At 43.5% G+C, this 27,192-nt stretch overlaps 1 protein-coding gene across 1 annotated transcript in view; it reads left to right on the top strand.

The window, feature by feature from the left end:
* The window catches only part of zmat4a (zinc finger, matrin-type 4a), a 132,145-nt gene that overhangs the window by 22,618 nt on the left and 82,335 nt on the right, over positions 1 to 27,192 (top strand). Inside the window, exon 2 of the mRNA XM_041937757.1 lies at positions 9,119 to 9,220. Coding sequence (XP_041793691.1) covers positions 9,119 to 9,220 — 102 coding nt within the window. The remainder of the gene's footprint in view (positions 1 to 9,118; positions 9,221 to 27,192) is intronic.

Below are 27,192 nucleotides of genomic sequence, written 5' to 3'. Positions count from 1 at the left end.
GAGGCTGATACTCTTAATGTGTGGAGCAGCCGTGATTAACTGCCAGTTTTACTACTTGTAATACTGCATATGGAATGAATGACCACCTTCTAATTTATGAGTTACCGTGATGGTCCATGTGTAGTCATCATTCTCCATTTAACAAGTCTGCACTTTACTGGTGAGGGTCTCTTTATTCTGGAAATTGAGGGACAGTCGCTGCAGCACTCTGGTTGATTATTTTTCAGATGGATGTAAAGAACAAAGTCAAAATACTTTGAGAAAGAGTCAGAATGAAAAACAACTTGGAAATCACAACATTCGATGAGGTTGCAGATTGATGCATTTTTCATTTTTGCTTGGCATTTTACAATTTGTTCTCACAATAATTTTTCTCATGATTATTGTAGATTACACATTGTTGAAAAATACATTATCATTATTTACAAAAAAATCATCCTCTGCTGTCTGAACCTCCTCTTCTTTCATTGTCCAACCTCAGTCTGTAACACTGATATTGTACAGGTGATTTTTCTTTAGTTGTACTCCCTGAGATGCATAACAAACACATAATAACGCCAAATACTGGCTAAATACATCACAGTAAACTGTAATAAATGTGTGTGAAATTATGACATGAACAAGAATCAGAGAGCCGGGCATGCTATGGAACCCGAGTGCGCTTTAATTTCTTCATATTGGTTTCCAAATTGCCCTGTATGTTGGTGTTAGCATGTTTCCATCCATCAAACATTGTGGTTTCCATTTTCACACAAAAGAGAAAAAAGAAAACTCTTCCCAAGGAAAAACTCAGAGATCCACTTTAAAATACAAGGACACTGCTCCAAACAGGATCTAAATTACACTGTGGCACAGAAACTGAAATGAAGGAGGCATCATTACGCTGCTGTGTGGGCTCAGTTAGTGTGGTGGTGAGTGGGCAGACCACCTTCATCTCTCCTCTCAGTTTCACTGGGTATCAGTCTGGCTGACGGAGGCTCTGGTATTTTGATGTGTTGTTGTTTAGCTCATGTTTCATGTATTTTCATTTTGTTTGATTTGTATGTTAATTCCTTCATTCATTTGCGTGTAAATTTGCATGTAAATGAGGTTGATGTGATGATGGGCTGGAGCTTGTTACGCTTACGTGATTAAGGTTAGTGACAGACTAATGTTTGTAAGTTAGCCAAACTTAATAACCACGGCAAGACACCAGATAAATGATCAGTTAATGATCAGAGGACGTTTGTAAACCTTTCATTTGAATATGTGATATTCCCGTAACATGTGTTATTATTAGCCCTGTCAATCATTAGAAAACAGCCTTCAGGGAAACAACAGAAAGAGTGATGGAATGAAGAAGACAGATTTTGTTAACAGTATTTTCAAGGGACGCATCACTTGGTGAGTGTTTTAATGAGACTCGCCATGTTTGCAAATTTCTCTTTGGAGATGAATAAAGTATCTATCTGTCTATCTGTCTATCTATGTGTCCTGTAAAGTATGCCTATACTCATCTTTGGATACTATTTGGAGACTAACAGTTGGACATTCGGAAAAATCAGGACCTGTAATTTAAAACTGTGAAATGTCCAGTGTAGGTCTTCACAGGTCCAAAAATTCCTGCCCGAACCCAAAAAACCCAGAAATGTACTCCCTGGAACTGAACCAGAGCTGGATGTTATTTGAAAGCTGGGGCTCGGGCCCATCCAGAACCAAGAAACGTCAGACCCAAACCTGGAGACACAGACCTGATCGGCATCGATTTCACACTTGATTGCTATTAACACATTCATGTTAATTTCCAGGTGTTCAAAACAAATCTTTGTGTCTTACCTATTGTTATGTTAGCAGTCTTTACCTTTTTGTCTGGCCGTAATGCACCGAGCAGGTCCATACAGGTCTCTGGTCCTTGGGTTTGGGTCTACCCGTGAGGACCTCCAGTGTCCAGTTTTGATTTTTATTTGTCATGCACTTCATAATGTTACAGTGACTGACATTTTGACGTGATGTAAAACTGATATCATGAGGGAATTTTATAAATACTGAAATTCCACATCAACTGCAGCTGTACAGGTGTGACAAATCAACACAAAATGAAGTGAATGCATTAGATTTACTCATGTCGGATTTATGAAGGTGCAGCTCTCAGGCACAGTCTATCAATCAACCCTATAAGCACCCAAAGCATGTCTTAGTTTTGAAACACAGCTGGCTGTATGCTGCTGTCTATCCTGTGTGAAATACATGATGAATAATGTGGAAATCAAACATATATGTCTCATTACACAGTCAGTTTTTCTGAATTGGTGGCGCACTTGGTGTGGTACCATGGCCGGACATGCACTGTGCAGCTACACTGTGCAGAGTATAAAATGGATTGGAATAAAGTGTTCAGGGCCGGTGTCGGTCATGACCTTTAAAATCCCTCTTTTCCTCTCTTTTTAGAGCACTTTGCTCGGTGCTCCAGCTCTCTGACAATTTAATGATGGGGAGAAGAGTCTGCGGCTGATCTGCCACAACAGTTTCTCACAAGAGGAAACTGAGGTCTCTGCGTGGGAGGTGCAGAATCACCCCAAGTGAATACAGTAGCACTCTAAATGAAATTAGCTAAGGAGGAGACAACACATTTGACTTTCATATTGCTCTGGTTCTACAAGATTCCTGTTCAGTGTAGAAGCGGTTGTTGTTAAAAGCTGCATCTTCTGTTTTTAGCCATGGTGGCATTGGTCTGCAGGGGTGGCAGTGTCAGTGTCAGCCAGTTGGTCGGTTGGCACACCACTTTGACTGAAACGTCTTGGCAACGGTTGGATGGATTGCCATGAATCTTTGTACAGTCGTGATCCTCAGAGGCTGAACGTCTTTTTTTGATCCTACGACTTTCTGTTAGCAGCAGGTCGACTTATTTGATCGTGTGTGACATATCTCATCAGCACTTGGATGGATTGGAAGTTTTGTACAGACATTGTCCCCAGTGGATGAATCCTAATGACTTTGTGATTTCCTGACTTTTCATCTACAGCAACAGTTTTCACCTATCCTATTAAATATCTGCACGTCATCATGGTTTCCAGATGATGAATCCTAATGACTTTGGTGAGCCTTTGACTTTTCCTCTAGTGTTACTGGCATGTTGACATTTTGAATTCAGAGGCAAACTATTGGATGGATAACCATGAAATTTCGAGATTTATTTTCCACTGACTTTCATCTAATGGCATCATCCAGTGAAAATTTCAATTTGCCAACATCCAAATACCTGCAAAACTAAGAAGATTCCCTTCTGCCTCACCTTTATGCTAACATTAGCGTTTAACTCAGAGCATTGCTGTGCATAAATACAAGCTCGCAAAGCTGCTAGTCTAGCTGCAGATCGCCAAATCATCCACTTTCAAAAGCTTTTGAAAGGGCTGTATATCGACACTGGCTAGTAAAGGCACACAATTGTCCCAGAACATGATTGTGCTATTTTTCAAGTGATCTTGGGGCTGTGTCGCTCAAATCAAGTGACCTTTCCTGACGTTCAGTCAAGATGAAGAAAAGTCCCCAAAAGAGTGCAGCACAATGGCTCACCATGTACATTAGTGGAGCGTTATTAAAAGGACTTTCGCTCAGAACGTGTTGGTGTGATGGAGGACGAGCTGAACATGGGTAAGGATCCGAGCCATCAAGCTCAGTCTTCTTGTGCCTCAGCTGTGCCCTGCGGAGCTGATGATCAGAATTGAGCGTCTGAGCTGTTCTAAGCCAAAGAAACACCTACTGGAAAGGCCAGTATGAGTCCAGCTCGTCTGTGCGGGCGCCCGTCCAGCTTCCCAGCTTAACGCCCTCCCTAATGAATTACGACTGACCTTTTATAGCTCCAACATCTGCTGGGCACTCACTGCTGCGACCTCCCTTTTATTTGTGCACTCCTTCCCTCCCACCGTTTCATCGGCTTTTTCGACTCCCCCAAACCCAGCCTCGAGCTTCCAGCCCCACGCAGCTTGCTTTGTCAAAGGCAGATAATAAACCGTGTCGACTAGGTGTGAGAAACAAGCTGCTTTCCTGCTAATTTGATCGTCGCCGCGCGGCACGCCACATCGTTCCCTCTATGACTCCTCTGTCCCGTGTCTCTCCTTCACCAAAGTGGCAACAGGACTTCTGTAATGAGCTCATGGTGCTGTGCTGAGAGAGCCGGGCTGTAATGATGTTGACAACAGCTGCTCTGATCAGATATTGATGATTGAATTGTGTAGAAAACCCCCTGCTGCTTTATGATTGTGATGCCTTCCCTTATCCAATTACGCTGGGTGAAAATGAATATTTTTCTCAGCATCTCATTTAGAAGAGAGTCAACCTCTCGCAATTACAGCGGTGTATCTGACAGAAAAATCCATTAGCTTAATGAATTGATCACCGCGGAGAGGGACATGTTAATTCAGTGAGCAGTGGTTGCTCTTTGGAGAGCTGTGCTTCACACTCAGCAAGACCTTCCCTCCTGTGCTGCTGAGGATATACACACTCAGCACACTGATCGTTCTGGTTTATTGTACGTTCCGGTCGCTCCGGCCATCGTTCGCTACGATCTGAGACCACGGCGACGTTGCTGAAAAAGACTGACACAGCAAAAAAACATCGGCTGATCAGACACTTTTTAAACAAGCCCGCAGGTTCGTTTAACTCATTTGTAAGACAAAAATTAGCTTCCCAAAGTGAGCTGTTCTTCTGATCCACTGCATGCCCTCTTGCCCTTTCAGTGAGCCAGGCTATTGTTCTCTTTGCTGAATCAAAACAGTGATCCATGACACCAAACCATGTGAGACCTAATGCGTGGAAGCGTTTTGGATCTGACACTGTAGATGAAAATTGGATAAATTTAAGGCAACTGTCCTGAATGTGAATTCTACAGTGAACTCTTGACTAGGTGGGTTGCGTTCAAGTGAATTCAAACAAATTAAGTCTTCTTTTGGCTTTGTGCAGACTCGATGTGGACTCAGCAAGCAAGCTCAGTAATTAGAAAACTTTGCTTTGGGGCTTAAATCACCTTGAACGTGGCAAGGTCTGTCTGTCCTGCATGTTTTCTCATCAGTCACTGTCACACCCACAACAGGATGCTGATTTAAAGCAGATCATCTGCGCAAGGTCATCAGTCAGTCATTCTCCACTTAGCCACGCCATGTCCGTATGCTGCGTTGCTGTCACTGTGGGAACTGTGAGTGATAAATAAAAACAGCACTTGAGGGTTTCTTTGTGTTATGACATCCAAATGTTTGACATTCTTAGAGCCTAACCTTCATTTTGGTTTTTATTCAACCATCCATCCCCCAAAAACCCAGTCCGCCCTGTCAGCTGGTCAGCAGAGAGCAGTTAGAAGACTCCGCTGTGGGGGTCGCTTGTTAAGACTTTTTGGCCAAACTGCTGGTTTGTCTGGTCTCGCTGGTGTTTGTTTCTTGCCTCGTCAGATTTTGCTGAAGCAATTAGTTTGGTAAATGCGATGTTATCACGGCTGTTATAAATAATGGCCAAAGCATAAAAATCATTAATCGGCTGTAGTAATTCTTCCAGAGCTGTGCACTCTGTGCAACACCAATAAACTCCCGTGATTACTGAGTTTACATGCAGACAAAAGGAAGAGTCAGAGGTCACGTCCTGACAATGGATACAGCTAAATGCTTCTGGGACTCCGGCATGATGGTGCATTATTGAGACATACTACGCAAATAAACACACAAGCTGTTCATTTTTTTCTTTATCTGCTCATTCCACATTGCTGGGTCAGGAACATTCAGTCTCAAACTGAGGCGAAAATGCAACCCTAACAATGAAACAAGCGGGAATGAAGCCTTCCTCAAGCTGTGGAAAATAAAATCTAAGATTAGAGTTGTTTTCTTTCCCCGGCCGCCGCCGCCGCTGCTGCATCTCCTCGCGCAGCTGCTGATGTTGCCACTGATGCCTCTGTTTCTTAACAGAATTTAGGGTGATTAATCATTCATTTCCAGCATCTGTGCACCCTTGCTAAAGCAGGCAGCGGGTCCAACGCTGGCACAAACTGATAAAGCTCTCAAAGCCGCTCATTTAGGTTGTTTGTCCTGCAGAATCTGAACAGGAAACAGCGCCGGCCTCCGCTGATTACAAAACTGAGGACGAGAGTGGTCTCACTGATTGTTTTATGCTTCTCTTCTTCCCGAGTCGTTTGTCTTCAGACACGTCGGTCCCTGACATATTTTATCCTTGTCCCGTCGGCCTGGTTGTGGCCTCTGGGCTGCTGGGTACCAGAGAGCTGAGGGGCAGCAGCTCAGAGACAGAGTGCAATGAGGTCATGTCATGTCCTAGAAAGGTGACGCTACAACAAAGGCTAAATATGGAGAGAAAGTGTGCAGCTTGAAGGTCATTCTGTTGTGATGGATATTATACAGTGATTTAGTTCAGTAAGCTACACAAAACCAGCGTGCTTTTGAGCTTCTCCTGCAGTGTGTCAGTTTTCACAGAATGAAAGTAAGTTTAAAATAACATTTATAGTCGATCCTGTTCAGAACACTGGCTCCGAACAAGTAAGAGCAGTTCAAAAAGGCAAAAGATATGTTTGAGGTGATGTAGGGACAGTGTTGCCATTGCATATTTGACATACTGTATGACCAGATATAAGAAATTTCTTAATTGATGTTATTGTCCTGATGAAGCAATCATGAAGGAATATCTGCCTCTTCATCTGCCAAATGCTCTGCTGTGTTCACGAGGTCGTCGCTAACTTTGTCTGACTGCCGTTTGGTGCTGAACAGGCAGTGCGCAGTGCATTTATCACCTGTCCGATGCTAAAGCGCTCTGTAGAGCTGAGGGGGGCTGCATGGTGTGAGGGTTGTCTGTGTGTTTCCCACTACAAGCAGCCCCTTTCACATAACACAGTCTTTTCACCCATTGTTTATGTGTGAATGTTGATCAGTGCAGCGTTAATGTTCATTATGTAGGCCTGCCCACAAACAGGTACTCCATCAGATGAAGGAAATTCCTCACTTTTAGTCCCTAGTGTGGGTCAAGCTCCAAAAACACTGCATCCTATTGATCAGGTTTGGTTACTTTCATGAAATGAAGAAATCTCTCTCTTCCTCTCTGTGACTGTTCTCAGCTGTTTGAGGCCACGTGTGTTATGTGCTGCATGTAGATACACGATGACCAGTGGGAGGACCGTGGAGAGATGGAACCGATGTGCTTCATGACCTGGCAAACCAACCATCAGCGATCAAAGCAAAAGCGCAGTTTGTAGCTTTGCGTTTCTAATTTAGCGCGGCCTGTTGGGTTCAGCTCGGTCGGTCTTAAAGAGGAACGGGACGGGTTCAGGTCTGTGCAGACTTCTACTGTCTGCTAAATGCTCAAGTCTTTCACGCTCCCTGCCCCCAGTTCATAACACAGACTCCAAGCTTAAGCTGAGGTAACCCTGACGACATCATCGGGAACATTTTAGAACTATTTTCACAGACTGAGTCGTGGTCCACGTAGTGAGATGGAGGAGTACCCTTTAATGTTGGTTATAGCTCACATTTTTACAGGCTGCTTTTTTATATTATTACAATTTTAAACGAACACCTTGTGTTGTTGTTCAGTGTTGTTATCGATTGATATTGTCTCATTTCCAGTGAATGTTTTGTCCTGTTACGTTTGCTCTTTGCTCTGTTATGTTGTGACCAAAGTGTGAGCGGGCGCTACTTCAGCTGTATCCACCCCACCACAGATTCAACCCCAAATGCAGCCGCAGCCTGAGCCTTAACCATCTCCGCAGCCGCAGCTTCAGCCAGCACGGCCTGCCGAGCAGCTGCAGCTGAGCTCACAGCCAGTGGCTGCATACTGTCAGAGCTCGGCCTTTTGAAAGGAGGAATGAGCAATAAATGCATAACGCAGAGTGTCACATCATCTCTCCTTTCTGTAGCACACGCACAGTGTTTCCCTAAACTGACAGTATGACCGGACTGCTCCAACACACTGACTGTCTCTCATGTATCAGGGAAATGACAAAAATATTGCGAGGAAGCACAAATGTTGTTGTGAGCTAACTCAAAAGCAATGTGAGGGAACGCCAAAGTTCAGAAAAATGACTCTTGGGGGCAAACTCCAATACCGGCGTGGCTCAGACTTTATAGGGCACATGTCAATCAGAGCTGCACTATGGTCTCAAAAAAGAAAAAGAAAAAACAACTCTTAAAGTTGCACTTCTCATATATATTATTTACCTTACCTGCAGCTCCAGGCAGAAAACAAAATGTTGGAAGAGTCTGCAACTCACAGAGCTCATCACTTATTTACACATCAGGAGATGACGCACGGTGACAGCATTAGAGGACACCTTATGTAGCTAATGTCAAACATCTATGGCTAGCTGAAGAAATAAACGGGCCAGAATATTAAATCAGATGCTTCTGCTGACAGCTCGGTTCTTATAAGGAATTTCTGAGGCGTGTTGCAGTCTGTCCTCCTTCTGTGCTGTGCCACCACCACCAGCTATGTGCCTGTGAGGATTTGATCGGCACATTTTGTCTGGGAGACGTCTGAGAGCATCATTTTGTCTCCATTCTCGGTGAAGGAAAGTCGTAGAGCCCGCTTTTCTGCCCACGCGACCTCGGTGCTCATGTGTTGTGCCGCTCCTGATGAAGGTGTGCCCATGGAAGTGAGGATGAGTTGAGCCCAGCTGCTTCCAAATATGAAATGCGAGCCCCTAACGGAAGCTGGCCTGCATTCGGAGTAGCAGTTGAAGGTGGAGATGGCTCAGCTATGTCCACAGAAAGGAAATATAAGTGTTATGCAGCCACTTTTGTCGGGTTTTAATGAATTTCCAGGAAAATCACAATCTGTCGCTGTTATTTATTTATCATCATCAAATACAATTTTGGGAGGCTTGATATTAAATGTTTTTTTGTTTTTTTTCTGACTCATTGCTCACAAAAGCCGCTCAGCATCTGTCACTAACTCAAATGCTGGAGGTAATGACATATTGATTAACAGTGATGAAAGTATGAAATGAGATTGCTGTTTTCTTGCTCCATTACATCTTGGTTGGTTTGTCTCTGCACCACACTGACAGCGAACGTCAGATGGCTTTTTTGTAGAAACGGTAAATGTTGCGGTCACAGCTTTTACACTAATTCCTGCGTTTCTCTCTCTCTCTCTCCAGATGAAGTCAACGGAGGTGGACCAAGGGCTTTTCACAGACAGCTACTGCAAAGTGTGCAGCGCCCAGCTCATCTCCGAGTCCCAGAGGGTCGCCCATTATGAGGTGGAGACACCCCCTCGCATTACCTCACACGCCTATGACACACCACACTCTCGGAGATAATGAAAGGCTTGGGGTCATGCTGTTTTGGCTGTGCCCCTAGAGACGCTCGGCTGATCTATATATCTGAGCCGCTGACACACTGTCAATAAACACACAACACCTGAGTTTACCCCGTTATTTTCTCATTAAGCAGAGAGCCACAGTGGATATATAATAACAGTAGGAATTGAACTTTGGCTGTAATTTCCTCTCTGCTGCTGCTACGTCAGTGCATGTGTGGCTTCTTCACAGCAATAGTTAATTGCCATATTCTGTGTGACTCATTAGTATAATTGCAGTAAACCAGCAAAGCCACCACTGAAAACCTACACTCCATCTCCATTGTGTGGCACCGCGCTCTCACACTGTATCTCTCCCACTTTGTACTGCGGATTGAGGAAGTGTGTAAAAACACAGGCTGCAAACATGGCAAGAAGCAATAGAAACGATTTACACAAGAATATTCAAGTCTACGCGCTGAGAGGCAATTATGTTCCGTTATGTGTGAGTTATGTTGCTGTTTTTCATGATAAACGGCTGTCCTGGCTCTGGCTGTTTTAGCGTCCAGCCTTGCATGAGAGCTCGCTGACATTGACGCTGGAGTGAGGAAACGCAGCCCATTTATTACATCACAGTTACTAATCCCAGTCTCGCTCCGTGACTGTGACATGACGAGGGTACGCTGTTTTACCAGAAGCTACATGGAGAGTTGATCTAAATTTCGCCCCATGAACAGACCGGTCAGGTATTTGTTCTGAGGAACGTTAAAGTTGTACTCTTTACACTACACTTTGTCTCTTCTCTGCTGCTAGCCAGCAACTTATCATCGTGCATTCAGGGATGTGCGAGACCTGCAAGCTCAGTGTGAGGACAGCACTTCTGGAGTGTTGTTTGCAGTCATCGGGGCACAGCTTGCTATTGGTGGTCTGTAAATAGCCACATGCAGGCTTCACGTTAAAGCTCTGTCTTGTTTGATGTCTCTACACATGTTAAATACAGCGGAGGTGGTTCAGAGGGATTTCTGTGTCATTGTTGTTGGACTATTTTTCGTTAATTAACGTTCTTTGTTGTTTTTTTTTACTTCGTATTTGTGGCTCTGTGTGTGTGTGTGTGTGACAGTACTCATCCATTTCAACCCTCCATGATGCGGGGCCCGACTTTACTCTTAAAACAGCGATTCTCTCCACGTCTTGTTGCCAGGGTGCAGCCGCTGCCTCAAAGGCGAAACACAGGGAGCAACATCCTGCATGCGCAGTAAACAACACACTTGTCACATATAATACTGTAAGGTGATTGGTTGCAGCCTGGCTCTGCGCGACGGATGCTAACACACGCTGTTTGCTCACCGGCTCACTGTTTGCGTCCAATCATGTTCAGGCGTGGCATTATAGCCTGACGCTGCTGATATGCTAATGGCAGCGCCGTTTGCTGCCGCGGCGCCCTCGGCCGAGGCTCCCTCCTCCGCCCAGGCCTCCATCCTTACGTGCTTAAGCTCTTGCTGTTTATGATTCAGGTTTCACACCCATGCGCGTGTTTGTAAGGAATTAGTTCTCCCAGCAGAGCCCAGCTTCACCCGACAAATCCAACTGGATCAAATCCGTTGATGTGAACAGTCAGTTCCTTGAGATGTTTCTGACTGAATTAGCTATGCACACAGTTAATACTCCTCCCGGAGGGTGTGCACGAGTCATGTGCCTCCGTATATCACCATCTTATATACCCTGACACACAAAAACCACTCTAACGACCCTGAGCATCCACCTCAAGGACGGCGTGAGTAAAGCAGCCGGTCGCAGTGCTGTCAGGTGGTGGACCTCTCTCTCTGCAGATGCTGCCTCTCACTCACTGTCACTTTGAGTTATGAGACCGCTCGGACCAAAGCCTGCTGCCGGCAGACATCTGCAGTAACAGGAGTGGAAAGGACTCGTATGAACAGCGTGGCCCGCTCTTAAGTTTCAGTAAAGGGCGGCTGCTTGTTTTTCCCTCACGGACAAGAAGAAAAATGTTTGAGACCTTGAGTCGGTTTAGCATTTTTATTGATTTTCTGCTGTTGTTCCGAACAGATCCAGCCAGGTTGCTGCTGAGGCGAAAGCTCATCAAAGAGAAATAAAGTTTAATTTATTCTATTTGACACTGTCGCTTGAATGTGGAGTGTTCAAAGTTTGCGTTGCTTTGTCTTTGAGTGAACTTTTCTTCTGCAGCTCTTCACGAGTCAAACGGCGCTTCCTGCAGGGTGTTGTGCTCGCCGTGGTGCTGTGGAGTGCTATTTAAAGGAGTCGTAGCTGTCCACGGGTAACAGGAGAACTGCTTTGTTCTTCAGGGCGTTGCAGGAGACAGGAAGTGGCTGTACCAATCCAAATCAAATATTCATTTTGTTATTGTGTGGTGAATGCTGAATGCAGCACTTGGCCTGTTGCCTTCTGGAGAGGGGGCATATTTGGATTCTCTTTTAGCACAGTTAGGCTCTAATGCATCATGACAAGTTTGGGTCATGGTGACGACAGCGAGAACAAAAAAACAGATGGGAATAAAGGATGTGCAAACTTTCCTTTCCTTCAGATAAAGGAGGGCGTTTTGCACCTAAGAAGAGCAGTTTGTTTTCAGTTTTCTATGCATAGATTGTCTCCAAATTATTCCTTCTGCACCGTGTTTGTAGATTTTCTCTTTATCAGGCTGCTTTGTTGAATATTTAGGCTGTGATATAAATTATGTATTTTGATCTTTTTTTCAGTGATTACTAGATGTGATGCCTAAGCTGAATGATACTCAGTGGTTTGAACAGTCACATTAAAAGTATGGATTGTCCCTGACGTGCATCTCAATTTGCGAGTCCGGGGAAGCGGCGCAGCACCAGAACATCTTGTGTTTGGAATAAATCAGAATAATGACCGCGAGTAGCGATCGCTGCCGTGCCAGACAAACAAAAACATTGCACGACACGGAAAGTAAAGTTTGCTTCAAATGAAGCGCTTGCTGGATTGTCTAACGGTGTCTGAGGCCGATCGGGGGAGGCTGCATAAATCAGTTTTGTAACTCTCTGAAACAATCTGACCAGCTGTAAAGAGCGACTGGCAGATGTGGTGAGGTGTGTTAACTCCATTTCAATCAGCCAGCTCTCCTGGAGTTAATTAGCTGTGTGAATGGAGGATATGTACAGTATTGATATTTGCTGCTCTTTCACTCCCCTCCAGGAAGCAGCTCAGCACAGCAGGGAGTGGAGAGTGACGATAATGATATCCTCCCTTCTGGAATCTCACCTCAGAGACCACAGGTGCATTCGGGGTGGAACTGAGGCTCCTGAAATACAACCCTGATTCCAAATAAATTGGGACGCTGTGTAGAACATGAGTAAAATCAGACATTTTTTGTCATTTGTTTACTGACAACAGCTTCCTGAAGTGTTCCTGAGTCCATGTATTAACATCTTTTATCCAATCCTGTGTTCACAAAGAGGTGAACCTCGCTCCATCCTCGCTTGTGAGCGACTGAGCCTTTCCAGGATGCTCTTTTCATGCCCAATCATGATAATATCACCTGCTACCAGTCAACCTGTTTACCTTTGGAATGATCCAAACACGTGTTTTTGGAGCGTTTCGACAACTTTCCCAGTCTTTTGTTGCTCCTGTCACAACTTGTTTGAAACGTGTTGCTGCATCTAATTCAGAACAAACAGATATTTACAAAAATCAATGGAGCTGATGAGGTCAACATTAAATATATTGTCTTTGTACTGTATATTTATTCATAGAATAGCTTTTAGGTTAGCGGTGAGCCGGCTGTGGCAGCAACAGGACGTGCACTTTAAGCACGGCATGATTGAAAGGATGCGTTTGATATGTTGCAGTGAGGAGCGTACGCACACTCGGGTTGACTGCGTGCAGTCGCATGCTGGCTTTGCTTCATTTTTTTTGCATCAAGACAACAAAAGTGACAGAATTTCTGGAGAGAAATCAGAGAGCAGGCAGGAGGGCTGCGAGCCCACCACTGAGGGTGCCACTCAGGACAGGTGCGAACACTTTCGTCTAGTTCAGTTGAAGTTTGCTGAAGTCTTTGGGATGACATTACAGACAGTGCTTCCCTCACTGGGTGAATGATGTATGATCAGAAACATTACATCAGCCAACATGTAGCAACAGTGGTGTTTCGCAGAACTGAGCAGCCTCCATACACAGTGTGACTCCTTAATCTGGATGAGTAGAAAAAGATGTATTACTGGGAAAAAAAGAATTGAGAGTAAAATCTTCCTTAAAAGTTTGTATTTGTACCTTTAATGGAGACATTTCTAAAGCCTCAGGATTAATTCCGTATCCCCCTTCAGCTGAAACATTTTTGACAGACCGGTCATCTAATTCACACTAATGTGGTGATCTCTGATCAAGTCCAAGTCCCTTTGAATTTTCATGCATTACTTTTAATGGAGTTCTAAACTGCTAAAGCTGCAGCAGTTCTTGGGTGACAGTAGAGACTGGAGATGTAATTGATCTTTAAACCTCCTTTTCAAACACATCAAGGCAGCGCTCCTCTGCAGAGGGGATGAGAGCAGTCTCTGGTTCACAGTTCAAAGGCTCGCGTGGCTCGTGTTAATTTATGCATCCGTCTCTTTGCGTGCGTACTGGATTGGGTGCGCTGCAGCCTCTCTTGACGGGCTGCCCTGCTCCGAGCGCTGCTGGAAAGCCTCTTTTAAACCACTGCCTGCTACTTCACAGGGAAAACAGAATGAGGAGTGACCCGGCAGTAGTCTTTAAGCCAGGTGTGCTAATGCTGAGGAACCATTTTCCAACAAACATATCACGGTTCTTTAAATCAACTGAATGCACAATACCCGTTTCTCTAACTTAAGTCAAACCCAAGTCAGAATTTACTGCCAGCTGATTCATTTCTCTGCTGCATGCAGGGAGGAATTTGGGCGTAGCCTGGGGGTTGTGTCATATTTGAGGGGCTGCGTCTTCCACAGTTCTTCTTTCAAAGGCCAGAACATCATTTCATAAGGATGCCCCCTTTCAAACTTTTTTTCAAACGAGGTCAAGAAAGTCTTCCTGTGCCCTGTTTGGAGGACACAACTAGTCCAGCGTGTGCAGCCCTCAGTATCCAAACATCCATTGCATCCTTCTCATGTGTTTTCTACGGTGGGAACTCAAATTGTAATCATGAAATTGAATTTACCTTGCGTTTGCATTTATGCTCAATAGATACACTTTTATCTGCATGTTTTATATGCATTCTCAATTTGTGCACAGACATATTGCAAAAAAAGCCCAAATATTGCAAGAAAGGTTTTTGAGGGGGCTGAAGTGGATAATTGAGTGATGAAGGCTAATGGGAGACAGATTTTTAGAATACACCTTGACCTTGCGATGCCTGCTTCTTCTACTGTGCACAGAGCATGCCTAGCTACTCATGATAATATGCCAAAAAGCCCCCAAAATACAGAATATAAAAAAAACTGGGAGAAATTACATTCATTTTTGAATGTCACATTTGTTTTGCTGAAATTTTGGAAAGCCAGAGTATATTCACATAAACTTGGTTAATTAAGGCACACTCTCACATTTATTTTGCTGAAAACATCTTGATGCATGCATGGCAGTGCATAGCTATTGTTCACTAAATACATCACATGCAGGACCCAAAGCTGGTCAGCGGAACAAGCTGCCAATCAGCAAAGACCAATTCATTCAGTCGCCTCATACAGTAGTCATGACATTTGTCTGCTAATCCATTCATCCGACACAGCTAGATATTAGCATTTGTTTCCAGTGGTGAATTTAAGGCTGATGTGCACTCTCCTTTTACCTCCTTCTTTCAGCAGCATGAAGTATACATGCCACAGCAGACTATCTTTAGCACTCTTTCATCCAGCCACAGTGTTGTGTGTTCCTGCCACTTTAGCCTGAATAATCTCATTCCCCACACCCAGGGACAGTGCTCGAGACTCCTTTTTTGCAAAATACCACCATACTAATATGAACTTGTGATTCTCCTCACAAAACGGAGCAGAGTAATATTCCCGGTGAGCCGGGGATGCGGCGTCCACAGTGACAATAGCTGCGGTATTCAGCTGCATGGGGGAGAGTGTGACGTTGGCGTTTAGCTGACTTGTGCTGTTCTGACTGCTGTGCTCTTTGTCCACTTCATGTCTTCACTAATTGCTTTCCATTATCTTGGATGCAATGCAAAATGAGTTTGCCTATCAACGTTTTATATGCTGTTTTGTTTGTGCTGCTGACTGGACAGCAATTCTCGGTCGGTTTGCGAGACGGAGTGGAGAGGTTTAGGAGTTCAACAGATATACAGTGCAACCGTAGAGTGTATCATCAAATATAATGACTCTCAGTACATCGTTCACACTGTTACCCTGCTCTGGTTCTTAGGTTTGGGAGCAGAATGCTCAGTTGGGTTTAGCACCAGACTACAGCAGTACAGACTGAAGGTCATTTAGGTAAAAGAGAGACATTGAATTGAATATCCACACTCTCCTTTTAGATGAATAGATGCTTTGTCTGCCTGCAGCAATGTTGAAAACCTGTGTGAGAATGGGACCAATAATACAAGTTAACATCATGTCCTTAGTTGCATTTGTTGATGTCTTGTTTTGTGATATCAGAACTCAAACTTCAGATTGTGTAAATTGTTCATATGGTACAGACCTATTTCCTCAGTCCGCTGCTTAGAATGAGTGACAAAATATTCCCCCAATGTCTGTCTCTCTTTGTCTCTCTCTCCTCACTGATTTGAAGTGGGCGGGACTCAGGTGGAATAAGATGGTGCGATGAACCATCCAGACAAACTGAGAAGGGGAATGAGGGAATAAGCATGTTGGCCAAGTAGGAGAAGCACACTGTCCTCTACCTGCAGTCCGATGTTACCACTCCTCCCTCTGTCTCCCCCCACTGTCTCACCCTTTGTCCCTGGTGTTTTGTTTGCAGTAGTCCCTCATTCAGCAATCCAATCAGGCTGTTGAATATGTATGAAGCTTTTAGCTGTGTGGAGGAGACCACAGGGCCTGATAACTGCACTAAGGACATCATCTGCCCTGAAGGATGCTTGCATCAAAGTCTCATCCTCACTTTTCCCCAGTTTCCAACTCTTGCATGTTGTTTGTGATCATCATCCCGTCAGCTCTCTGCGCGTCAAGATATCTACCTCCTGTGCATCCAGGCCCTATTTCATTCTCTCACCTTGAGTGAAAAACTAAGGGTCATAAATCCAAAATGGGGACTTGCACAAATGCAGAGTGGTGTTTCAGTCTCAAGCTGAGCAGCTGTGCAGAAAGACATAATCTCACTGGCCGAGTTAAATGTTGGTGGATGGTGCAGTTCATTGGAGTGCAAGTCCCGTGGCTGTGGTCAAAATAGAAGTGGCATATATTTATTTGTGAGCAGGAATCCTGTGACTGTCAGCAGGCGGTCTAACTAGCTGAGGATACCTTGGTGACCACAGTATTACCAACCTGTTACATTGTTGTGAGTCAGAAAGGCTGACTATTCAGACTAGATACCTTCGGACTGAAATGTCTGTTATTTCTTCTTCCACAGATGATCTGCCTGTGAGAACTGGTGTTATGAACTGGGGGGTGGTGGGTGAACTGGTGGGTGTTATTCTCCATTTTGTCACCTTTTACAGAGAGTAAAAACAGCTTTTTACCACCAATGAGACTTTATAATGTCCATCTGATAAGGCATTTGAGAGAGCTGAAAAACACTTGTGTGAAGGCTTCACAAACCCATTTTATTCTCTGATTTAATAAGGAAATATGTTTGAAATGGAAATACACTGCACAGTGACAATCTCTGGATACATTCGCCTGATTTTTAGTGCTTAAGTAGTTAATGATGACATTGGCACAAGCTGAGTTGGGATCTGCGGATGTGACGACACATGCAGAAAAAGTAGACTGAGCAGGAAACGAGGGGTCAGACAGGTTTTAAACAAACAAAGAGTTTCTAAGAGAAGAGCGTGAGAGATGAATGTGAGCAGTACAATGATTACCTTAAGTGTAGGGGAATGAGGGATTATTAGCCACATTTTTGGGCATGTTCACCTTTGATTTCACCTCCAAATAAAAAGATCTGGACAATCTGTCTGATCAATCGACTAGGTGCTAATGTGCTAACATTTGCTAATTAGGTTAAAACACAAAGTACAACTGAGGCTCGTGGGATTGTCTTTAGTTTAGAAGGTATTTTATTATAAACTAAAGTACTGGACAAGTTAAGATTTTTGACACCACAGAAATAACTGAATAACAGGAGAGATTGCAATTCATTCTGAGGGGGACATGAATATGTGCACCAAATTATATGGCAGTGTGTCCAAAGTGAGCCGGATGTATTATCAAGGAACCATGAATGTCTGACAGACCAAGAAAAAGCAGTCCTCAGCAATACAAGTCGAGTCAGCATCAAATAACTGGACTAAAGGTGCCTTGTTATTTAATATCCTAACATTCTAAATGCACTTTCACATAAAGCAAGCGTCTATCTGCCTGTTGAGTCAAATCCTAACATTTCAGCAGTTGCTTTGTTTTTTCCAAGGTGACCTCAGACGGCATTCATGTCAACATTTTACAGACCCTGAGCTGTTTCACCTCCCACCACTCACACGGCTTCATCAGCTCATCACCAACTCGAAGCGTGTGGGTGTTGGAGAGTGTGTCAGCTATTGACGAGCTAATCTGCATTTTCCATGCCTGCTCTGTTTGACCTTTGCAAATATTGATTTTTGAAGGAGAGGATTAGTGGAGCACAGGAGTACTAGTAGTTGCCCTCTGGTTCAAATCATAGCATCACTCACTCAACACGCACAAACAAAAATGTACCACAGCTCATTCGTAAATGCACCGACTGAAACAGGCCAGGAAACATGCACCAGCATCTTTTTAATAAGTGCATGCTTCTACTGATACGCAGGAAGCTGCCTAAGTTGCAGCGCTGGTCATGTCTTTGCAGCCCTGCTTGGTCCCCGCTGCAGCCTGTCATCAGTTTGTCGTGTTTGACAGATAAAGAAAGAAACTAATTTCCGTGATCCCTTCTTAATTACTTCTCATGCATCATTAGCACAGTGAGGTCTCCCAACAGTTTCAGCAGGTCGGTCAGAGAGTTTATGCAGGCCCTCGTCTGCGTCTGCAAGAGCGATGTCCACACCGCACCCATCGATCATCTCCTGTCATTCTCACAGGCTTTGGAGTTAATGGGATGGAAATATTAGCCATTTCTAGTGCTGACAGAAAATAATCTGCAGTAGTGAAATGAGACTGAATCATCGTGGCGCCCGCTGATAATTGAAGAGGCTGAATAGTGCTGTTCCAGGGAGCCTTTAGTGTGGGACACGTAATCAACTGTAAAGCTACTTTTCCTCTTTATAAAAGTCCTTCTCATTAAATTAAAATGGAAAAAGACAAACATGTCCTCCTCAGGAATCTGTCTCCATGCAGTGTACCAACAGCACACGAGGCAATTTAAAATGCTTCCAAACATGTTGGCACAAAGAAAAGTGGCCCAAAGCTTCTCGGGTAAGCAAAAACTGCACCTTTGAGATGCTTAGCCCTTTTTATTTAGTTCGCTCTAATGCAGCAGCATTTACACAGTTTAATTATGAGCCTGTCTCACCGGGAAACAGTGGAGCGAAGGAGGGGTTATTAATGGAAATAGTCCTGAGAGATCAGTTGTTAGTCCGCCCTTTAAAAAGCGGCGCTGGCGAGCAGAGAGGGGGGAGACGGAGAGATACGTGAAACGGTCCTTTCGGCTCTCGAAAGATGATTAAACGAGTTCGGAACAGCCCGGAATCTTTCTGACAGGGAGGCGATTAGCCGATGAAGCGTGGCAAATTAAAAGAGCGCGAGATGCAGATTCCACTCACACTTAGATTGAATTCTTTCACAGTTTCAGCATGACTCAGCTCATAATCCCAGGCAGGGTTTTAATTTCAATATAACACCCCCCCCCACCCCTTCCTCACCACATGTGCTTCCAGCCCCATGAGGTACAAATTCAAAACAACAGGCTGCATTTAAAACATTGTGGATCTCGCCTTCGGTGGTGGTGGGATTGTTTCAGGCATGCAATGATGATTTGGTGCGTTACGGCTGCATGAATGCAGAGGATGTAGTGACATAATCACAACGTATCATACATCATAGACAGTTAGTGGTAAAACTGTGGTCATTAACATTTAACAGGCTTCGATCAATCTGTTTTAGAGGTTTGCCAGTTTGAGACCTTGTTTTGTTATTGAAACAGTTGCACATTTCTATGTGATGATGATGGTGGTACAGAAAATCACATCACAGCAGAGAAAAGAATACTTTCTTTAAGCTCCCGTGTCCCTTTCGCCGCTCCACACGTCACTTTTCAAGGCAGGATGAGAGGGAGACGGTGTCCTCTCACCCTCTTTCACCCTTTAGAGCAAAAGCTGCTGACAGTTTAATGAGCCTACAAGAGAGTCGAGGCTGGATTTCAGGATGTTTCTCTTTTTCTCTCAAACATGTGCAGGACTCCAAAGACTAGTACAGAGGAGTTTCTTATTTTAGTATAGTGTTATTTTCTACATCTATTATTTATAATTTTATTTTAGACGTTAGCGACTTCTGGTTACACTTTTTAAAATAAAGCCAGATGAGGACAATAATAAACCTGTGGTTCACATTGTGAAATGGTGGCAGTGTGGTTAGGTTGAGGAAAACCTGGTTTTACAATAAGTACGTTAGTTACGTACGTTGCTTGTGTACATTAAGTTACTTCACTTACAAAGGAAATCAGCCTTGACTTTTGGTTTAACAGGAGACCCAAACCCCGCCCTCCTGGGTAAAGGTGACCTTTGACCCATCCCACCACCCCACCTCCTTTCAGTTGGGAGTGAGACAGGGCTGTTCATAGAAGTCTATAGAGCTAGCTGTTGAAAAGTGGCACTAAAGGGGTACCATGTGCCCTAAGAAGTGACACTAAGGGGTCTTTAGTAGTTGAAAGTGACAATGTGTTCTTAAAAACACATTTTCCTTTATGTTTTTTGATTACTTCATTTAAAAGGCTGCATTAGTCAAATAAGAGTTTACGCAACAGTGCTATCTTCATACACTGAGAGCTTCCTGTCGTAATCCTAATGACACCCCAGGTTTTGATTTTCCGGTGGAAACAGGGTTTGGAGATTTGCGTCGAGCAGGAACAGCCACCGCTTTACACATAATCTCACGTCTAAAATATGTGTGAAACAGCTCATAATCGTGTAGGAGGGAGGTCAGTAACTAGGGTTAGATGGTTGGATGAATGTATTGGCTGTCCTCGACTGGCTGAGTCCATCACTGTTTTATTTGATTTTTTTCTGGAGGGGGGGACAGAGCAGTTCACAGACTAAGCATGACGGTTTTGATGAGTTCTATTTTGTTTCTGTCAAGTTTGAATAAAGCATATTTTCTAAAAGATTTAAAAGAGAGAAACTAGTTATATTAAAGAAAATAGCACACATGACATTGTAATTTTACGTGTTTATTTATTAGACTAATAAATGTAGCAAACTTATTTAAACTATGGGCGGGGGCCGCCACACACACACACACACACACACACACACACACACACACACACACCTTCCGGTTTTTGGGCTGATGGTGGCTGGGAAGGAATTTTAACATATAGTTGATAGTATCATGATTGGGTATGAAAGGAGCATCCTTGAAAGGCTCAGTCGTTCACAAGCAAGGATGGAGCGAGGTTCACCTCTTTGCACACACATGATTACATGAAGGATGTTACTACATGGGCTCAGGAACACAAACCGGGTTTTTGTAAATGATAATATTTTCAATTTATTTATAATGGCTTTTTTTGGAGTCGGGTTTATAAATGAGTAAAAACATTTTTTTGCTTTGTGTTTGATGCAGAGTTTGGATGAGTTCCTTTGCCTGTTTGTTCATTGATCAGATGAGTCCGAATGTGTTTGTGCAGTGGCTGAACTGAGTCATGATGGGGTGTCGAACACGGTATCAAGGTCATCAAGCAGAAGTGGCTGTAGCTGCACCCACAATGCACTCACATAAAAGTGAAATTATTTATAGAAGTACAGTCCACTCAAAAATGTTAATGAAGTACTAGCCACCTCTCCAAAAGCATCAAAATCGTAATCATTATTGTGTTTTCTGGGCTTTGCTGAAGGTATTTTGGAGGTTTGCGAGGGACAGGATTTTGTCACATAGTGCATAAGAAGAAAGCAGTCTCCGCTTTGTATTGCAGTGCTCACATTCTCATCAGTCCAACTTTCACGAGAAATCATCTTGAAATCCACTGCTGGAAAGACGAACAAAAGCCTTCCAAAGCTCTGGGGAGCAGAAATGAGATGTAATGTTTGGAGCTGTCAAAAAGAAAAGCAGCGGAGTGAGAAGTGCTCAGGCTTAGTGGGGAGACATTGTGCTTGAATGGCCCACAGAATCATAATATATTTATTCTTTACATCTGACATTTCCTTGTTTCTTTGAAATATCTCAAGCTTTTTTTAAGCTGAACTGCGGCTGTCATGGCACGGCCGTGGATAGACCTGCGACAGGGCTGGTCTGTTTCTGCAGCAGGTGATGTTGTCAATGGTGTAGAAGTACAGCTGAGGCGACATGCACATCCACATGATGTCATTTCTCCGGAAGCCAGTGAAACAGCTGTATTTGTGCTTTCTAATATGGGATGTTGCATAAAGCCGACGGGCCTGTTCTCTTTGATCTCGGAGGGTTTTGTTCGCGGTCGATAACGTGTTTTCAGTGGGAGCTTGAGAATCGACTGCGTGGCCTACTTTCGTGACAGCGCTCTGCCAGCCGTCTCAGGGTTTGCTCCCCGTATTGTCTGCTGATCTCTGCTCAGCGTTCCCTCTGCCTGCTTCCACGTGGGTTTGCCTCGTGTACGGAGAACCCAATCAGCTTCAAGTGCGCCCTCTCAGTCTGGAAAAGGTTAAACTTTAGAAGAGAAAAGTCAAAGAACAAAAGATCATGAATCCATTTGGCAGTCGTCTGAGCTTTGAAACTTGTTGCGAAGGCAATGAGGTGGCGAGGCTGCTGTTTATTCACATCAAACTGCCAACAGTGAGGAATTAAGCTGGCTCCCGTCCTGAGAAACACATTGAACTCCTGCTTTGATGTTTGCTCTGACTGCAGTTATGTGTTGGTATGAGCCAGCTGAAGTGACACTTATTTCCAGCTGTGGATAAGTTGGCAGGTAGTAGTGACACACATGCAAGGCGGCGGGGTCGGGCCAGAATAGATTATTATTATATATTTACATACATATATGTATGTAGTCAAAAAATCAAAGTCCACACACACTAACGAGAGGTGAAGTGAAAACAAAACAAGTACATTTGTTGTAAACAGGTGAAGAAGTCATGACAAGATGCAGCAGGTCTGAGTGTGTGGCCTCTCCTGACGCTGCTGGGAAGAGTGCAGGTTGAGCTGATGGATCGGCCTATTCCGACTGGAGCTCAGCAGGAGCACGGCTGCTCCTCCACCCAGCCACTTCCATTAGCCCTCCGCCATTTCTCATTTCATGCATACAGAATCCTTGGAAATTTGTGCTCCAGTGTGAAAAGTGCCCTGCAGAACGAGACGTTTAATGTCTTTTCTGCAAACCCTGTGTTTTCTAAAGCTGGCTGTAAAACCACTTTGAACTTTAATACAGCCCAAATCCTGTAAGGTGTTCCCTTCTGTTTATTCCGGCTGCTCTGTGATGCTCTTTTCCATCCGAAGGGATGAAAGGGGCGAGAAGATCTGAAGCTGCGAGACTTCTGTTGTTCAGGAGGGGGTTTGTTTTTCACCAGTGTTTGCCACAAGTTAAGTTGTATTTGGTGTTTTAGCTCCTTAGAGCTGAAGGGAACTGCACAGTCAGGGGATAACTCTCTGTGGGTCCATCACTACAAGCAACAACTTTCACATTCCACATAGCCATTTAATCAATTTTCAATATGAAAATATGGACTGGTGCAGCTTTAACCCCTTGACGCATTAATTTATTTAGAATTACTGTATATTAAAAAATTTATTCTTTGTGTTTTTGCTTTCAAGTTGATCCTAAATTAAGAGTTTGTTAAGTTTGTTAATTTTTCTGTTGCACATATATTAGATGTAAATTTAGGGATGATGCAAATTAGCGACAACAGGTGTTAATGCTTAAATGCAATAAAAATACTTTTTTTTTCAAAACTCATAATTTCTCTTTGGAGATTAATAAAGTATCTATCGATCTATCTATCTAAAAGCCACGAAATTGTTTACAACTATTAACATTATAGCACCAACTAGAATAGGGTTTAAACAAACAGTATATGTCCACTTTTTTCAATGCTTAAATGCAGTAAAAACATCTTTTTTGTGTATTCAAAATTCATTTATTTCATCAAAACAGCCACAAAATTGGCTTACAACCATTACATTGTAACAACAACACAACGGATGTAGTTTTCACTTTGACCGGTCGACAAGAAACCAGTGCTTGCAAAAGGTTCCTAGGTGTGTGTTGAATACACACAAACCGGCATTAGAGGAATGCATGCACGATTTGGCTGCAATGTGAATTAAAGTGGTATGATGCGAATTCGCGACAATCGCCGTTAAGGGGTTAACTGTAAAAAATATAAAACAAATCACCATAGTTGAGATAAAAGAAACATTTCCTTTTTCCTCTATAAACTTATAAACCACTGTTCAATTCAATTGGGTCCCTTCAAGCCTTTCAAACTTAGATTTCTATCATTACTCACCAGGAAAATCTACTTGCAGGGATATAAATTGGTATATTCAGTTGTTAATCCGACACGGTGAACAGCCAGGCTTGTTTTAGTTTTGTCAAAAACGTGCCGACACTGCACAGTAATTATTAGACACAGCCATTTGGCAGATGCTTTTGTCCAAATCGAATTACAAATCGAAGCAGAGCTTGAACCACCAGCCCCCACATTTAATGGCCAGCCTACTCTAGCACCTGGGCTACAGTCACTTAAAGATGATTATTTTGGCATTTTGTCTTAGTTTGGCAGATGGAAAAAAAAAGGGAAGAGAGCAAGAAGGATGACAAGCCAGAATCAATGTACAGTATATCTATATATGCTACATCTATATATACTACCAGTGTTATATATTAGTAATAAGTTCTATCAGTCCTCAGTGTTGGCACGGCTTTATTAATGCATGCTGACATGTCCAGTGGTCATCCATTAAAGTGACAGTGGAGCTGCATGGCGTCAGATTAATTCCTTATAAAGCACCGCTCTGGGAACATCTGAGGGGGGCTTACTGATAATCACATTGGCACAACTTTGAGGACGACCACTGAGTGCACAAAACATCAAGACGGCTTTCTCACTGCGCTGCAGCTCCAATTACTGAGCCCACATCTTGTGTTTCCAGACCTTGCAAATAGCAGTTTTCTTTATCTCCACCCATCATTCATGTCACAAGGTTTTTAACAGAGATGAACTACACTTAACAAAGGGTTGTATAAAGTTAAGTCTTCATTTTAGAAAATGCCGTACAGGAGAGCATCCAAACTGCATTAGCTGTCTTCATACTGGGGCAGTGAAAGCTACATGGCTCAGTTTCCTCTCCTCCAGTCATCTCTGGGCAAATTTCAACCTCAGTTTTTATTGAGCTGGAAATTAGCATGTGTCTGACACTAACAATTGTCACTTGACGTCAAAGTCCAGCGACACTAGTATAAAGACCAGCTGTATTGTGAGATCTACGCCTTGATCAGGGTCATCCAATGAGACTGGATGCTGTGGGTGTGGTGTTGTTCTTCATGAATGCATGTCAGAGTTGTAGAGTACTGTGGAAGCAGACAACCAAGTTGTCAAAAAATAACCCCGATGAAGGCCACAAGCTGAAATGCGATTGTCTGTGTACTTGGTGAGTAAAGCTTTCGAGGGACAAAGTGCTCTCTTGCTCCGGCTTGCATTTCTCTTGATACTATGGAGGAGAGGCTTTTCTCTGATGCAGCCACGCTGTGATTTCCGCTGATTTTAAGTACAAAAACTGTAATGGCTTTTTCATGCTAGCGGCTCTGCGAGGCTATTCTTGAGCTAAATGCTCACATCAGCACGCTAACATGCTTACAATGATAATCCAACGATGTTGATTCTTAGCAGATATAGTAACCAACCAGTTAACCATGTTCACTGCGCTGGTTTATTGTGTTAGCATGCAAACCTTTTCTAATTAGCATTAAGCTCACAGTACAGCTAAGGGTGATGGAAATGTCATTTGTTCTGCACGTGTTTTTTCATTAATGAAATTCAGATGAAATTCTGACCAGATGGGGGCACCAGATCAAAAGTCAGGACATCTGAGTTATTGTAGTTAATCCTGTGGGGACCATGAATGTGTGTTCCAAATTTCACAGAAAGCCACCCAATAATTGTTGAAATATTTCAATAGAAAACAAAAAAAAAGTCAATTCATGAAGTAGATGTTACGGTATTTGACAGGATAAGTGAAAACTCAGAGGATCACCAAAGTCTTTAGAGTGAATCCCTGTGGGACCTTAGTTATATACCACAGCTGCCAAGATATAGATAGAATTGTGTAGGAACCCATCGAGTAGTAGTCTGTCTGTACCAAAGTGGTGACACTTGGACAGACCGGCAGATCAACACTGCCATGCTGCTACCACGATGATAATCAGACAAACTGCCACCAGTATAGAATATACCTCTACAAACAAAAACGTTGAAGTATTTGTTGAAAGGATTGAAGAACCTGAAAATATGCGTAAATGAATGCAGTTCATTGATTCGGTTGAGCTTCCTTTTTTTAAACTTAATCCAAAGTGCCCCCTTGAGAGCAGCACTGTAAAGACTGGTTTCTTCACAACTGTTTTGGAAGCAGCCAATTAATGGAAATCAATCATGGACTACTCATGCCTTTTACCAGGTACTTAAATGTGGTGTTAGGCAACAGTTGAACCATCTTGTGTACTCTGCTGCTGTGTTTTGAAAAACTTTAGTAGAACTTTTCGTCTTTCTTTGCTCAAAGCGTCAAATCCTCAGAGGTCTCTGAGTAAATGCACTGTAATTCCCCCACAGACCCCTGCATGAGCCTGCTGTTTTGATGTAAACGAGTGATGATTCATGAGATAAATGCCTGTTTGAGTGGGTACTGTGGTGCTTTTTCCCATGGTTCCATGCAGTGGAGAGCTTTGTCACAGACTGGAGGGGTACAACAACAGTAGTAGTAGTAGCAGTGCAGAGCCCTGGGCTGACTGGTAAGCAGACAAACACTCTGCCTAAATCATCCAGGCACAGCTAAGTAAGACAGCTCAGCCCAGGTCCTGAGTATCTTGGAGCTTACCTGACCTCTGTCACAACTGTTTTTGTCTGACTTTCCATAATTAGAGGGCTCAGTGAGGCTGCCAGCGCACAGCCACTGGTCTATTCCGAGTCACAGAACACTCAGGGCTGTGTTTGGGTAAAAGGCTAAAAATTGCCAGGGAGGTAGCGAGATGCATCCAAAGTTGTATAACAGGCGTCAACATGAGGCAATTAGAGTGCTGTGACGAGCAGAGATGGCACTAATAATGGTGCTGGCCTTGTCCTCCGAGGCACAGGGCAGGCGAGCCTCTGGAGTTGGAATGAAATCCAAATACCCAACTTGTTGGCAAAATAGCCATCCAGTCGTTCGAAGGTGCACACAAGAGGTGCATGTTTATGGCCAGGAACTACCATCTGCTTCCACATTTCCCAAAGCATGTATCCATGTTTGAGCTTGGGCAATATTTTGCCAAATTATTAAAATTTCAGATTATGCTTTCACACAAAATTTACATTTCACCGTGGATAAAATATAACACACACACACATAGAGGAATAGGGAAAAACTCTCAGATCCACTTGAAGGAGGATATTGCTCTGGACAGGATTTATGTTACAGGACCAGTGAGTGCGCTGCATCATTTTTTCGGGGGTCGTAGCTA

The sequence above is a fragment of the Chelmon rostratus genome, chromosome 5, assembly GCF_017976325.1.
Source record: "Chelmon rostratus isolate fCheRos1 chromosome 5, fCheRos1.pri, whole genome shotgun sequence".
In the NCBI taxonomy this organism is placed as follows: Eukaryota; Metazoa; Chordata; class Actinopteri; order Chaetodontiformes; family Chaetodontidae; genus Chelmon; species Chelmon rostratus.
This window is presented reverse-complemented; position numbering and strand designations above follow the sequence as displayed.